The sequence below is a fragment of the Numenius arquata genome, unplaced genomic scaffold, assembly GCF_964106895.1.
Source record: "Numenius arquata unplaced genomic scaffold, bNumArq3.hap1.1 HAP1_SCAFFOLD_1528, whole genome shotgun sequence".
NCBI classification, from domain to species: domain Eukaryota; kingdom Metazoa; phylum Chordata; class Aves; order Charadriiformes; family Scolopacidae; genus Numenius; species Numenius arquata.
In genome coordinates, this window is record NW_027414962.1 from 1 (window position 1) to 16,449 (window position 16,449).

Here is a 16,449-nt window from a genome sequence, read left to right on the forward strand (position 1 = left end):
CCTAAAATCCCCCCCAAACTCCCCGAATCCCCCCCAAATCCCGCTGCCTCCCCCCCCCAGTGCCCCCCCAAACCCCAATGCCCCCCCCCCCCCCCCCCAAAATCCCAGGGGGGGGGGTCCGTCACCATCTTGCGGGAGCTCTTCCTCCAGCTCTTCTCCTGCTCCTCGTCCCACCAGCCCCGGCCCAGCATGAAGAGCCTCAGGCGGGAGATGGGATGGTCCTGCTTGTCCCAGTAGTTGACCTCGTCCACCGAGCGGTACGCCGAGCTGTCGTCACTGGTGCTGTGGTGCCCGATCCTGCGCCCCCCCCGACACCAAAAAACCTTCAAAAACCACCATTTTGGGGGTTTCCGTAAAGATGGGGGGAGGAGGAACATCTGGAGAACATCTCAACCCTCAATGGAGCACCTCCAGATGGTGAGGAGCATCACAATGAAGGGTGCTGTCGTCACTGGTGCTGTGGTGCCCCATCCTGCGCCCCCCCCCCCCCCGACACCAAAAAACCTTCAAAAACCCCCATTTTGGGGGTTTCCGTAAAGATGGGGGGAGGAGGAACATCTGGAGAACATCTCAACCCCCAATGGAGCACCTCCAGAACGTGGGAATGGAGCGTGGAAGGGAGGTGTGGTCACTGGTGCTGTGGTGCCCCATCCTGCGCCCCCCCCCCCGACACCAAAAAACCTTCAAAACCCACCATTTTGGGGGTTTCCGTAAAGATGGGGGGAGGAGGAACATCTGGAGAACATCTCAAGCCTCAATGGGGCACCTCCAGATGGTGAGGAGCATCAGAATGAGGTGCTGTCATCACTGGTGCTGTGGTGCCCCATCTTGCGCCCCCCCCGACACCAAAAAACCTTCAAAACCCCCATTTTGGGGGTTTCCGTAAAGATGGGGGGAGGAGGAACATCTGGAGAACATCTCAACCCTCAATGGGGCACCTCCAGAACGTGGGAATGGAGCGTGGAAGGGAGGTGTGGTCACTGGTGCGGTGGTGCCCGATCCTGTGCCCCCCCCGACACCAAAAAACCTTCAAAACCCCCATTTTGGGGGTTTCCGTAAAGATGGGGGAGGAGGAACATCTGGAGAACATCTCAACCCCCAATGGGGCACCTCCAGATGGGTGAGGAGCATCACAATGAGGTGCTGTCGTCACTGGTGCTGTGGTGCCCCATCCTGCGCCCCCCCCCCCCGACACCAAAAAACCTTCAAAAAACCCCCATTTTGGGGGGTTCCGTAAAGATGGGGGGAGGAGGAACATCTGGAGAACATCTCAACCCTCAATGGGGCACCTCCAGATGGTGAGGAGCATCAAAGGGAGGTGCTGTCATCACTGGTGCTGTGGTGCCCGATCCTGCGCCCCCCCCCGACACCAAAAAACCTTCAAAAACCCCCATTTTGGGGGGTTCCGTAAAGATGGGGGGAGGAGGAACATCTGGAGAACATCTCAACCCCCAGTGGGGGCACCTCCAGATGGTGAGAAGCATCACAATGAGGTGCTGTCGTCACTGGTGCGGTGGTGCCCCCATCTTGTGCCCCCCCCCGACACCAAAAAACCTTCAAAACCCACCATTTTGGGGGTTTCCGTAAAGATGGGGGGAGGAGGAACATCTGGAGAACATCTCAACCCCCAATGGGGCACCTCCAGATGGTGAGGAGCATCACAATGAGGTGCTGTCGTCACTGGTGCTGTGGTGCCCCATCCTGCGCCCCCCCCCCCCCGACACCAAAAAACCTTCAAAAACCCCCATTTTGGGGGGTTCCGTAAAGATGGGGGGAGGAGGAACATCTGGAGAACATCTCAACCCTCAATGGGGCACCTCCAGAACGTGGGAATGGAGCGTGGAAGGGAGGTGTGGTCACTGGTGCTGTGGTGCCCGATCCTGCGCCCCCCCCCGACACCAAAAAACCTTCAAAAACCACCATTTTGGGGGTTTCCGTAAAGATGGGGGGAGGAGGAACATCCGGAGAACATCTCAGCCCTCAATGGAGCACCTCCAGAACGTGGGAATGGAGCGTGGAAGGGAGGTGTGGTCACTGGTGCTGTGGTGCCCCATCTTGTGCCCCCCCCCGACACCAAAAAACCTTCAAAAACCCCATTTTGGGGGGTTCTGTAAAGATGGGGGGAGGAGGAACATCTGGAGAACATCTCAACCCTCAATGGGGCACCTCCAGATGGTGAGGAGCATCAAAGGGAGGTGCTGTCATCACTGGTGCTGTGGTGCCCCATCCTGCGCCCCCCCCGACACCAAAAAACCTTCAAAAACCCCCATTTTGGGGGGGTTCTGTAACGATGGGGGGAGGAGGAACATCTGGAGAACATCTCAACCCTCAACGGGACACCTCCAGATGGTGAGGAGCATCAAAGGGAGGTGCTGTCATCACTGGTGCTGTGGTACCCGATCCTGTGCCCCCCCCCGACAACCAAAAAACCTTCAAAAACCACCATTTTGGGGGGTTCCGTAAAGATGGGGGGAGGAGGAACATCTGGAGAACATCTCAACCCTCAATGGGGCACCTCCAGAACGTGGGAATGGAGCGTGGAAGGGAGGTGTGGTCACTGGTGCTGTGGTGCCCGATCCTGCGCCCCCCCCCCGACACCAAAAAACCTTCAAAACCACCATTTTGGGGGTTTCCGTAAAGATGGGGGGAGGAGGAACATCCGGAGAACATCTCAGCCCTCAATGGAGCACCTCCAGAACGTGGGAATGGAGCGTGGAAGGGAGGTGTGGTCACTGGTGCTGTGGTGCCCCATCTTGTGCCCCCCCCCGACACCAAAACACCTTCAAAAACCCCCATTTTGGGGGGTTCTGTAAAGATGGGGGGAGGAGGAACATCTGGAGAACATCTCAACCCTCAATGGGGCACCTCCAGATGGTGAGGAGCATCAAAGGGAGGTGCTGTCATCACTGGTGCTGTGGTACCCGATCCTGTGCCCCCCCCGACACCAAAAAACCTTCAAAAACCACCATTTTGGGGGTTTCTGTAAAGATGGGGGGAGGAGGAACATCTGGAGAACATCTCAACCCCCAGTGGGGCACCTCCAGATGGTGAGGAGCATCAAAGGGAGGTGCTGTCATCACTGGTGCTGTGGTGCCCTATCCTGCGCCCCCCCCCCGACACCAAAAAACCTTCAAAAACCCCCATTTTGGGGGTTTCCGTAAAGATGGGGGGAGGAGGAACATCTGGAGAACATCTCAACCCTCAATGAAGCACCTCCAGAACGTGGGAATGGAGCGTGGAAGGGAGGTGTGGTCACTGGTGCTGTGGTGCCCCATCTTGTGCCCCCCCCCCCGACGCCAAAAAACCTTCAAAAACCACCATTTTGGGGGTTTCCGTAAAGATGGGGGGAGGAGGAACATCTGGAGAACATCTCAACCCCCAGTGGGGCACCTCCAGATGGTGAGGAGCATCACAATGAGGTGCTGTCGTCACTGGTGCGGTGGTGCCCCATCTTGTGCCCCCCACCCGACACCAAAAAACCTTCAAAACCCACCATTTTGGGGGGTTCCGTAAAGATGGGGGGAGGAGGAACATCTGGAGAACATCTCAACCCCCAATGGAGCACCTCCAGAACGTGGGAATGGAGCGTGGAAGGGAGGTGTGGTCACTGGTGCTGTGGTGCCCGATCCTGCGCCCCCCCCCCGACACCAAAAAACCTTCAAAAACCCCCATTTTGGGGGGTTCCGTAAAGATGGGGGGAGGAGGAACATCTGGAGAACATCTCAACCCCCAATGGAGCACCTCCAGAACGTGGGAATGGAGCGTGGAAGGGAGGTGTGGTCACTGGTGCTGTGGTGCCCCACCTTGTGCCCCCCCCCGACACCAAAAAACCTTCAAAAACCCCCATTTTGGGGGTTTCCGTAAAGATAGGGGGAGGAGGAACATCTGGAGAACATCTCAACCCCCAATGGGGCACCTCCAGATGGTGAGGAGCATCAAAGGGAGGTGCTGTCGTCACTGGTGCTGTGGTGCCTGATCCTGCCCCCCCCCCCCGACACCAAAAAACCTTCAAAAACCCCCATTTTGGGGGGTTCTGTAAAGATAGGGGGAGGAGGAACATCTGGAGAACATCTCAGCCCTCAATGGAGCACCTCCAGAACGTGGGAATGGAGCGTGGAAGGGAGGTGTGGTCACTGGTGCTGTGGTGCCCCATCTTGTGCCCCCCCCCGACACCAAAAAACCTTCAAAAACCACGATTTGGGGGGTTTCCATAATGACAGGGGAGGAGGAACATCTGGAGAACATCTCAACCCCCAATGGGGCACCTCCAGATGGTGAGGAGCATCAAAGGGAGGTGCTGTCGTCACTGGTGCTGTGGTGCCCCATCTTGCGCCCCCCCCCGACACCAAAAAACCTTCAAAAACCCCCATTTTGGGGGTTTCCGTAAAGATGGGGGGAGGAGGAACATCTGGAGAACATCTCAACCCCCAATGGAGCACCTCCAGAACGTGCGAATGGAGCTTGGAAGGGAGGTGTGGTCACTGGTGCGGTGGTGCCCCATCTTGTGCCCCCCCCCGACACCAAAAAACCTTCAAAAACCCCCATTTTGGGGGTTTCCGTAAAGATGGGGGGAGGAGGAACATCTGGAGAACATCTCAACCCCCAGTGGGGCACCTCCAGATGTTGGGAATGGAGCTTTGAGGAGCATCGAAGGGAGGGGTTTGGGGAGAGCTCCAGAGATGGAGACTCCATGAAATCTCCCACCTCCCAGTTTGTGACCTTTGACCCTCGTCCCGTCACTGGGAGCCACTGGGATGAGCCTCACCCCATCCTCGTGCCACGGTCAACGTGATCATGGTCAACACGGTCACGGTCAACATCAACCTCGGTGTCCCCTCATCCACGAAGATGTTGACCAAGACCTGGACCCAGTAGTGGCCCTTGGGGACCACCAGTAGCCACAGGCCTCCAACTGGACCCTGATGGCGACCACCCAACAGGTTCTCCACCTTGGTGTCCCTTCATCCAACCCAACCATCCTACGCTCATCCATGAAGACGTTGACCAAGACCTGGACCCAACACTGACCCTTGGGGACCACCAGTAGCCACAGGCCTCCAACCGGACCCTGATGGCGACCACCCAACGGGTTCTCCATCCACCTTGGTGTCCCCTCATCCACGAAGATGTTGACCAAGACCCGGACTCACCCAACCCAACCATCCTACGCTCATCCATGAAGACGTTGACCAAGACCCTGACCCTTGGGGACCACCAGCAGCCACAGCATCCACCTTGGTGTCCCCTCACCCATCCCAGACCCCACCCCGAGGACCTTTTGGGTGCCACCTGAGGTCGTCCCCTCCATGCCACCCACCGGTAGGTCATGGCCTCGATGAGGAAGGGCTGGTTCCACCTTGGTGTCCCCTCATCTATGAAGATGTTGACCAAGACCCGGACCCAACACTGACCCTTGGGGACCACCAGTAGCCACAGGCCTCCAACTGGACCCTCATCACAACCCTCTGAGATCTCCATCCACCTTGGTGTCCCCTCATCCAACCCAACCATCCTACGCTCATCCATGAAGACGTTGACCAAGACCTGGACCCAACACTGACCCTTGGGGACCACCAGTAGCCACAGGCCTCCAACTGGACCCCGATGGCGACCACCCAACGGGTTCTCCATCCACCTTGGTGTCCCCTCATCCACGAAGATGTTGACCAAGACCCGGACTCACCCAACCCAACCATCCTACGCTCATCCATGAAGACGTTGACCAAGACCCTGACCCTTGGGGACCACCAGTAGCCACAGCATCCACCTTGGTGTCCCCTCACCCATCCCAGACCCCACCCCGAGGACCTTTTGGGTGCCACCTGAGGTCGTCCCCTCCATGCCACCCACCGGTAGGTCATGGCCTCGATGAGGAAGGGCTGGTTCCACCTTGGTGTCCCCTCATCTATGAAGATGTTGACCAAGACCCGGACCCAACACTGACACTTGGGGACCACCAGTAGCCACAGGCCTCCAACTGGACCCTGATGGCGACCACCCAACGGGTTCTCCATCCACCTTGGTGTCCCCTCATCCACGAAGATGTTGACCAAGACCTGGACTCACCCAACCCAACCATCCTACGCTCATCCATGAAGACGTTGACCAAGACCTGGACCCAACACTGACCCTTGGGGACCACCAGTAGCCACAGGCCTCCAACTGGACCCCGATGGTGACCACCCAACGGGTTCTCCATCCACCTTGGTGTCCCCTCATCCACGAAGATGTTGACCAAGACCCGGACTCACCCAACCCAACCATCCTACGCTCATCCATGAAGACGTTGACCAAGACTTGGGCCCAACACTGACCCTTGGGGACCACCAGTAGCCACAGCATCCACCTTGGTGTCCCCTCACCCATCCCAGACCCCACCCCGAGGACCTTTTGGGTGCCACCTGAGGTTGTCCCCTCCATGCCACCCACCGGTAGGTCATGGCCTCGATGAGGAAGGGCTGGTTCTCGGCCACCGCTCGCCGCCGAGCTTCTTTGGTGGCGTTATAGACGGCGAAGACGTCGTTGCCGTCCACCCGGATGGACATCAACCCGTAACCAGGTCCTCGCGCCGCTGCGGGGACGGGTGACAAACGGTTGACGACCCCCAAAACCTCCTAATTTCACCCCAAAAAAAAAAAGGGGGGGGGGGGGGTTGGTTCCTACCGATGCCGTCGCCGCGGTACTGCTCGGAGGTGGGGGTGGAGATGGCGTAGCCGTTGTTGCGGCAGAAGAAGACGATGGGACATTCCAAGGTGGCGGCGAAGTTGAAGCCGGCGTGAGCGTCCCCTTCGCTGGCCGCCCCCTCCCCGAAGTAGCAGATGACGGCCCGGTTGGCGTCCGCCCGCTTGATGGCGTAAGCGGCCCCCACCGCTGTGGGGAGAAGGTCAGCAGGGGGGGGGGGACACACACGTGGAGGTCAGAAGGGGACGTGGGGATGGGGGGCCACCAGGATGGGGTTGGGGGACGTGGAGATGTGGGGACATAGGGGTCGGGGGGGACGTGGGGATGGGGGGCCACCAGGATGTGGTTGGGGGACGTGGGGATGTGGGGACATGGGGGTGAGGGGGGGACATGGGGATGGGGGGCCACCAGGATGGGGTTGGGGGACTTGGGGACATGGGAGTGAGGGGGGGACGTGGGGATGGAGGGCCACCAGGATGTGGGGACATGGGGGTCAGGGGGGGACGTGGGGATGGGGGGCCACCAGGATGTGGTTGGGGGACATGGGGATGTGGGGACATGGGGGTCGGGGGGGATGTGGGGATGGGGGGCCACCAGGATGGGGTTGGGGGACGTGGGGATGTGGGGACATGGCGGTCAGGGGGGACGTGGGGATGGGGGGCCACCAGGATGTGGTTGGGGGACGTGGGGATGTGGGGACATGGGGGTCGGGGGGGATGTGGGGCCACCAGGATGGGGTTGGGGGACTTGGGGACATGGGGGTCGGGGGGGACGTGGGAATGGGGGGACACCAGGATGGGGTTGGGGGACGTGGGGATGTGGGGACATGGGGGTCGGGGGGGACGTGGGGATGGGGGGCCACCAGGATGTGGGGACATGGGGGTCAGGGGGGGACGTGGGGATGGGGGGCCACCAGGATGGGGTTGGGGGACGTGGGGATGTGGGGACGTGGGGGTCTGGGGGGGACGTGGGGATGGGGGGCCACCAGGATGGGGTTGGGGGACACGGGGATGTGGGGACATGGGGGTCGGGGGGGACGTGGGGATGGGGGGCCACCAGGATGTGGTTGGGGGACGTGGGGATGTGGGGACATGGGGGTCGGGGGGGATGTGGGGCCACCAGGATGGGGTTGGGGGACGTGGGGACATGGGGGTGAGGGGGGGACGTGGGGATGGGGGGCCACCAGGATGGGGTTGGGGGACGTGGGGACATGGGGGTGAGGGGGGGACGTGGGGATGGGGGGCCACCAGGATGTGGGGACATGGGGGTCAGGGGGGAATGTGGGGATGGGGGGCCACCAGGATGGGGTTGGGAGACGTGGGGATGTGGGGACATGGGGGTCGGGGTGGACGTGGGGATGGGGGGCCACCAGGATGTGGGGACATGGGGGTCAGGGGGGGACGTGGGGATGGGGGGCCACCAGGATGGGGTTGGGGGACGTGGGGATGGGGGTCCACCAGGATGGGGTTGGGGGACGTGGAGATGTGGGGACATAGGGGTCGGGGGGGACGTGGGGATGGGGGGCCACCAGGATGTGGTTGGGGGACGTGGGGATGTGGGGACATGGGGGTGAGGGGGGGACATGGGGATGGGGGGCCACCAGGATGGGGTTGGGGGACTTGGGGACATGGGAGTGAGGGGGGGACGTGGGGATGGAGGGCCACCAGGATGTGGGGACATGGGGGTCAGGGGGGGACGTGGGGATGGGGGGCCACCAGGATGTGGTTGGGGGACATGGGGATGTGGGGACATGGGGGTCGGGGGGGATGTGGGGATGGGGGGCCACCAGGATGGGGTTGGGGGACGTGGGGATGTGGGGACATGGCGGTCAGGGGGGACGTGGGGATGGGGGGCCACCAGGATGTGGTTGGGGGACGTGGGGATGTGGGGACATGGGGGTCGGGGGGGATGTGGGGCCACCAGGATGGGGTTGGGGGACGTGGGGACATGGGGGTGAGGGGGGGACGTGGGGATGGGGGGCCACCAGGATGGGGTTGGGGGACGTGGGGACATGGGGGTGAGGGGGGGACGTGGGGATGGGGGGCCACCAGGATGTGGGGACATGGGGGTCAGGGGGGAATGTGGGGATGGGGGGCCACCAGGATGGGGTTGGGAGACGTGGGGATGTGGGGACATGGGGGTCGGGGTGGACGTGGGGATGGGGGGCCACCAGGATGTGGGGACATGGGGGTCAGGGGGGGACGTGGGGATGGGGGGCCACCAGGATGTGGTTGGGGGACGTGGGGATGCGGGGACATGGGGGTCGGGGGGGATGTGGGGATGGGGGGCTACCAGGATGGGGTTGGGGGCCACGGGGATGTGGGGACATGGGGGTCTGGGGGGGACGTGGGGATGGGGGGCCACCAGGATGGGGTTGGGGGACGTGGGGATGTGGGGACATGGGGATGGGGGGACACAGGGATGTGGGGACGTGGGGGGACATGGGGACGTGGGGACACGGGGTGACACAGGGACACAAGGTGACACAGGGAGATGCAGAGACGTGGCGGGGGGGACGGACACACATGGAAGTGGGGTGACAAGGATGTGGGGACACAGGGACATGTGGGGACATGGGGTGACACAGGGACACGGGGATGTGGGGACATGGGGGGACACAAGGATGTGGGGTGACACGGGGGGACACGGGGACGTGGGGACATGGGGTGACAGAGGGACACGGGGTGACAGAGGGACACGTGGGGACATGGGGACGTGGGGACACGGAGATGTGGGGACACGGGGGGACACTGGGACACGGGGGGACACGGGGGAGGACATGAGGGGACACGGGGTGACAGAGGGACACGTGGGGACACGGGGACGTGGGGACACAGGGCTGTGGGGACATGGGGTGACAGAGGGACACGGGGTGACAGAGGGACACGTGGGGACACGAGGTGACACGGGGGAGGACGTGAGGGGACACGGGGTGACAGAGGGACACGAGGTGACACGGGGGAGGACATGAGGGGACACGGGGTGACACAGGGACACGTGGGGACACGGGGACGTGAGGACACAGGGCTGTGGGGACATGGGGTGACAGAGGGACACGGGGTGACAGAGGGACACGTGGGGACACGAGGTGACACGGGGGGAGGACATGAGGGGACACGGGGTGACACAGGGACACGTGGGGACATGGGGACACGGGGGGACACAGGGACACGGGGGGACACGGGGACGTGGGGACATGGGGTGACACAGGGATGTGGGGACGTGGGGGAGGACATGAGGGGACACGGGGTGACACAGGGACACGGGGTGACAGAGGGACACGTGGGGACACGAGGTGACACGGGGGAGGACGTGAGGGGACACGGGGTGACAGAGGGACACGGGGTGACACGGGGAGACGCAGAGACGGGGCGGGGGGAAGGGACGCACACGGAAGTGGGGGTGACACGGGGACGTGGGGTGACACGGGGACGTGGGGACATGGGGGAGGACATGAGGGGACATGGGGTGACACAGGGACACGGGGTGACAGAGGGACACGTGGGGACATGGGGACGTGAGGACAGGGGGATGTGGGGACATGAGGGGACACGGGGTGACACAGGGACACGTGGGGACACGGGGACGTGGGGACACAGGGCTGTGGGGACATGGGGTGACACAGGGACACGGGGTGACAGAGGGACACGTGGGGACACGAGGTGACACGGGGGAGGACGTGAGGGGACACGGGGTGACACAGGGACACGTGGGGACATGGGGACGTGAGGACAGGGGGATGTGGGGACACGGGGGGACACGGGGACGTGGGGACATGGGGGAGGACATGAGGGGACACGGGGTGACACAGGGACACGGGGTGACACAGGGACACGTGGGGACACGGGGACGTGGGGTGACACAGGGACACGGGGTGACAGAGGGACACGTGGGGACACAGGGACACGGGGGGACACGGGGACGTGGGGACATGGGGTGACACAGGGATGTGGGGACACGGGGGAGGACACGGGGTGACAGAGGGACACGTGGGGACACGAGGTGACACGGGGGAGGACGTGAGGGGACACGGTGTGACAGAGGGACACGTGGGGACACGGGGAGACGCAGAGACGGGGCGGGGGGAAGGGACGCACACGGAAGTGGGGGTGACACGGGGGGGGGGTGGGGTGGGTGACACGGGGGGGGGGGTGGGGTGACACGGGGGGGGGTGGGGGTGTCACCTTGTGGTATCTGGGTGGCCAGGGGGGAGGAGATGGTGACAAAGTGACGCTCCCGGCAGCCGTAGTGCACGGGCATCTGCCGGCCCCGGCCGGGGTCGCTGGCGTTGCCGTAACACTGCGCCATGAACAGCTCCAGGGGGTACCCCCGGTACAGCAACACCCCTGGGGGGACACACACACACGTGTGTCACGTGGTGTCACCCCACCTCGGGGACAACGTCACCTGTGTGTCCCCCACCCAGAGGGACGTACCCGCCTCCCGGTACTGCCCGAAGACAAGGTCGGTGGCTTCCAACGCGGCGGCGCTGCCCACGTGTGTCCCCTCCTCCCCGTAGTTGGTCATGTAGAAGGAGATGCGGCCCTGGGGGACACACACACGCGTGTCAGGGGGGTGTCCCCGTGTCCCCACGTGTCACCCGTGTCACCCCATGTCATCCCGTGTCACCCCGTGTCCCCACGTCTCTGGTTCTCCCCACATTCCTCTGTCCCCTCCTCCCCGTAGTTGGTCATGTAGAAAGAGATGTGGTCCTGGGGGGGACACACGCGTGTCAGGGGGGTGTCCCCACATGTCACCTGTGTCACCCCGTGTCCCCACGTGTCACCTGTGTCACCCCATGTCATCCCGTGTCAACCCGTGTCCCCACGTCTCTGGTTCTCCCCACGTTCCTCTGTCCCCTCCTCCCTGTGGTTGGTCATGTAGAAGGAGATGCGGCCCTGGGGGACACACACACGCGTGTCAGGGGGGTGTCCCCGTGTCCCCACGTGTCACCTCTGTCACCCTGTGTCACCCCATGACATCTCATGTCACCCCGTGTCCCCACGTCTCTGGTTCTCCCCACGTTCCTCTGTCCCCTCCTCCCCGTGGTTGGTCATGTAGAAAGAGATGTGGTCCTGGGGGGGACACACGTGTGTCAGGGGGGTGTCCCCGTGTCCCCACGTGTCACCTCTGTCACCCTGTGTCACCCCATGACATCTCATGTCACCCCGTGTCCCCACGTCTCTGCATCTCCCCACGTTCCTCTGTCCCCTCCTCCCCGTAGTTGGTCATGTAGAAGGAAATGCGGCCCTGGGGGGGACACACACGTGTGTCATGAGAGTGTCCCCGTGTCCCCACATGTCACCTGTGTCATCCCATGTCCCCACGTGTCACCTGTGTCACCCCATGTCATCCCGTGTCACCCCGTGCCCCCACGTCTCTGCATCTCCCCACGTTCCTCTGTCCCCTCCTCCCCGTAGTTGGTCATGTAGAAGGAGATGTGGTCCTGGGGGGGACACACACGCGTGTCAGGGGGGTGTCCCCGTGTCCCCACGTGTCACCCTGTGTCACCCCATGTCATCCCATGTCATCCCGTGTCAACCCGTGTCACCCCGTGTCCCCACGTCTCTGGTTCTCCCCACGTTCCTCTGTCCCCTCCTCCCCATAGTTGGTCATGTAGAAAGAAATGTGGTCCTGGGGGGGACACACGCGTGTCAGGGGGGTGTCCCCACATGTCACCTGTGTCACCCCGTGTCCCCACGTGTCACCTGTGTCACCCCATGTCAACCCGTGTCACCCCGTGTCCCCACGTCTCTGGTTCTCCCCACGTTCCTCTGTCCCCTCCTCCCTGTGGTTGGTCATGTAGAAGGAGATGCGGCCCTGGGGGACACACACACGCGTGTCAGGGGGGTGTCCCCATGTCCCCACGTATCCCCATATGTCACCCCGTGTCACCCCATGTCATCCCGTGTCAACCCGTGTCCCCACGTCTCTGCATCTCCCCACGTTCCTCTGTCCCCTCCTCCCCGTAGTTGGTCATGTAGAAAGAGATGCGGTCCTGGGGGGGACACACGCGTGTCAGGGGGGTGTCCCTGTGTCCCCACATGTCACCTGTGTCACCCTGTGTCACCCCATGACATCTCATGTCACCCCGTGTCCCCACGTCTCTGGTTCTCCCCACGTTCCTCTGTCCCCTCCTCCCCGTAGTTGGTCATGTAGAAAGAGATGTGGTCCTGGGGGACACACACGCGTGTCAGGGGGGTGTCCCCGTGTCCCCACGTGTCACCCCATGACATCTCATGTCATCCCGTGTCCCCACGTCTCTGCATCTCCCCACGTTCCTCTGTCCCCTCCTCCCCGTAGTTGGTCATGTAGAAGGAGATGCGGCCCTGGGGGGGACACACACGCGTGTCAGGGGGGTGTCCCCGTGTCCCCACGTGTCACCCCGTGTCATCCCGTGACACCCCATGTCCCCAGGTCTCTGTATCTCCCCATGTTCCTCTGTCCCCTCCTCCCTGTAGTTCATCATGCAGGTGATTGGGCCCTGGGGGCGGGGGGGGACACACACGCATGTCAGGGGGGTGTCCCCGTGTCCCCACGTGTCACCTGTGTCACCCCGTGTCCCCAGGGTCACCTGGCGCTGGGACTCATAGAGGATGCGGTCCATGGTGTTGAGCAGCGTCATGGTCCTGTAGAGCTTCACCACCAGCTCCTTGGGCAGCTGAGGGAGGAGGGAACACGTTAAAACACGCGTGTGGCACACGTGCGACACGCCTGGGGCACGGGTGGGTGGGGGGTGGCTGGGGGGGAGTGTGTGGGTGCGGAGGAGGCAGGTTTGGGTTGTGGGGTGGGACGTGGTTGGGGGTGTCATACGTGTGCTTAGCGTGTTTGGGGTGGAACATACGTGTGTGGGGTGTCATACGTGTGGTTGGCCTGTGTTCAGGGTGTCATACATGTGCGGGGTATCATACACGTGGTTAGTGTGTCTTAGAGATGTCATATGTGTGCGGGGTTTCATACATGTGGTTAGCGTGTGTTAGAGGTGTCATACACGTGCAGGGTGTCATACGCGTGCCTAGTGTGCGTTCCGGGTGTCATACATGTGCATGGTATCATACACGTGCTTAGTGTGTGTTCAGGGTGTTGTACGTGTGCAGGGTGTCATACACGTGTTTAGTGTGTGTTTGGGGTGTCATACATGTGCAGGGTGTCATACGTGTGGCTGATGGGTGGTTGCGGTAACCATGCAACTGCTTCTTGCGTGTTTGCGGTGTCACACGTCTGTCTCTGGCATGTTGGGGTGTCACACGCATGTACATGGCATGCTGGGGTGTGGCTCCCCCCATGCTGTGCCCCCCTTCTCCCCACGCGTGTCCTTGCCGTGTGGCTCCCCGTGCCGTGCCCCCCCTTCTCCCCACGCGTGTCCTGGCCGTGTTGCTCCCCATGCCGTGCTCCCCCCGTTCTCCCCACGCGTGTCCTTGCCGTGTTGCTCCCCATGCCGTGCCCCCCCTTCTCCCCACGTGTGTCCTTGCCATGTGGCTCCCCCCGTGCCATGCCCCGCTTCTCCCCACACGTGTCCTTGCCGTGTTGCTCCCCGTGCCGTGCCCCCCCTTCTCCCCACGCGTGTCCTTGCCGTGTGGCTCCCCCTGTGCCATGCCCCCCTTCTCCCCACGCGTGTCCTTGCCGTGTGGCTCCTCTTGCTGGTGCTTCCCCTTTCTCCCCACGTGTGTCCTTGCCATGTTACTCCCCCCGTGCCATGCCCCCCCTTCTCCCCACACGTGTCCTTGCCATGTTACTCCCCCCGTGCCATGCCCCCCCTTCTCCCCACACGTATCCTTGCCGTGTTGTTCCCCCCGTGCCATGCCCCCCTTCTCCCCACGCGTGTCCTTGCCGTGTGGCTCCTCTTGCTGGTGCTTCCCCCTTCTCCCCACGCATGTCCTTGCCATGTTACTCCCCCCTTGCCATGCCCCCCCTTCTCCCCACGCGTGTCCTTGCCATGTGGCTCCCCCCGTGCCGTGCCCCCCCTTCTCCCCACGCGTGTCCTTGCCGTGTTGTTCCCTGTGCCGTGACCCCCTTCTCCCCACACGTGTCCTTGCCGTGTTGCTCCCCATGCCGTGCCCCCCTTCTCCCCACGCGTGTCCTTGCCGTGTTGTTCCCCATGCCGTGCCCCCCTTCTCCCCACGCGTGTCCTTGCCGTGTGGCTCCTCTTGCTGGTGCTTCCCCCTTCTCCCCACGCATGTCCTTGCCATGTTACTCCCCCCTTGCCATGCCCCCCCTTCTCCCCACGCGTGTCCTTGCCATGTGGCTCCCCCCGTGCCGTGCCCCCCCTTCTCCCCACGCGTGTCCTGGCCGTGTTGTTCCCTGTGCCGTGACCCCCTTCTCCCCACACGTGTCCTTGCTGTGTTGCTCCCCATGCCGTGCTCCCCCCGTTCTCCCCACGCGTGTCCTTGCCATGTTGTTCCCCATGCCGTGCCCCCCCTTCTCCCCACGCGTGTCCTTGCCGTGTTGCTCCCCATGCCGTGCTCCCCCCGTTCTCCCCACGCATGTCCTTACCGTGTTGCTCCCCATGCCGTGCCCCCCCTTCTCCCCACGCGTGTCCTTGCCATGTTACTCCCCCCGTGCCGTGCCCCCCCTTCTCCCCACGCGTGTCCTTGCCGTGTTGCTCCCCATGCCGTGCTCCCCCCGTTCTCCCCACGCGTGTCCTTGCCGTGTTGCTCCCCGTGCCGTGCCCCCCCTTCTCCCCACGCGTGTCCTTGCCGTGTGGCTCCCCCCCCCCCACGCGTGTGGGGCTGACCTGGGGGTCCTCGGTGGGGCGCAGGATGTGGCCCTGCCGGTCCATGACGCGGTAGACGGGGATCCCCGAGATGACGTTGGGGGCGATGAATTCCAGCCGCTCGGCAAATTCCGCCGACGCTCCCGGGAACTGCGGCTTCTCCTCCCCCGAGGGGGACTCCTGCCACCGGGGGGGGGGGGGGGGTCCCCTCAGTGTCCCCTCACCCCCACCCCCCCCCCACCCCGCACCCCGAAATCCCCCCTCAAAAGGGCCCCCCCCCCCCGGCGCCTCCCTCCGGACCCACCCCCCGCGGAGCCAATGGGAGGGGAGGGAGGGGGGGGGGGGGGGACCAACGAGGGGGGACGTGGGGACACGGGGACGTGGGGACCGGGGGGGGGGACGGACACGGGGATGGGGGGGGGACACGGGGGCCAACAAGGGGGGACACGGAGGTGGGGGGACGACCAACGAGGGGGGACGTGGGGACATGGGGACCGGGTGGGGGGGACGTGGGGATGGGGGGACAAGGGGACCCGGGGGGGGGACACGGGGATGGGGGGACACGGGGACCAACGAGGGGGGACATGGAGGTGGGGGGGACACAGGGACCAAGGGGGGGGGACACGGGGACCAAGGGGGGGGACACAGGGATGGGGGGACAAGGGGACCCGGGGGGTGGGGACACGGGGGTGGGGGGGGGACACAGGGACCAAGGGGGGGGGGACACAGGGATGGGGGGACAAGGGGACCCGGGGGGGGGGGACATGGGGATGGGGGGGGACAAGGGGACCCGGGGGGTGGGGACATGGGGATGGGGGGGACACAGGGACCAAGGGGGGGGGGGACGTGGGGACACGGGGACCGGGTGGGGGGGACACGGGGATGGGGGGGGACACAGGGACCAAGGGGGGGGACACAGGGAAGGGGGGACACGGGGACCGGGGGGGGGACACACACGGGGATGGGGGGACACGGGGACCAAGGGGGGGGGACACGGGGACCGGGGGGGGGGGGGTGTGACAGGGGGATGGGGGGGGGCACAGGGGTCCCCAAGG

At 63.7% G+C, this 16,449-nt stretch overlaps 1 protein-coding gene across 1 annotated transcript; it reads right to left on the bottom strand.

Moving 5' to 3' along the window:
* Positions 1 to 73: 73 nt before the first annotated feature.
* Positions 74 to 15,658, bottom strand: BCKDHA (branched chain keto acid dehydrogenase E1 subunit alpha; the record flags this gene model as incomplete). The annotated part of the gene is made up of 7 exons (XM_074167404.1): positions 15,416 to 15,658; positions 13,256 to 13,342; positions 11,118 to 11,226; positions 10,866 to 11,027; positions 6,664 to 6,870; positions 6,430 to 6,571; positions 74 to 297 (listed from the first exon to the last, which is right to left on the bottom strand). Coding segments are annotated over exons 1-7 (976 nt in total), but the record flags the coding sequence as incomplete, so codon positions are not given.
* Positions 15,659 to 16,449: the final 791 nt, after the last annotated feature.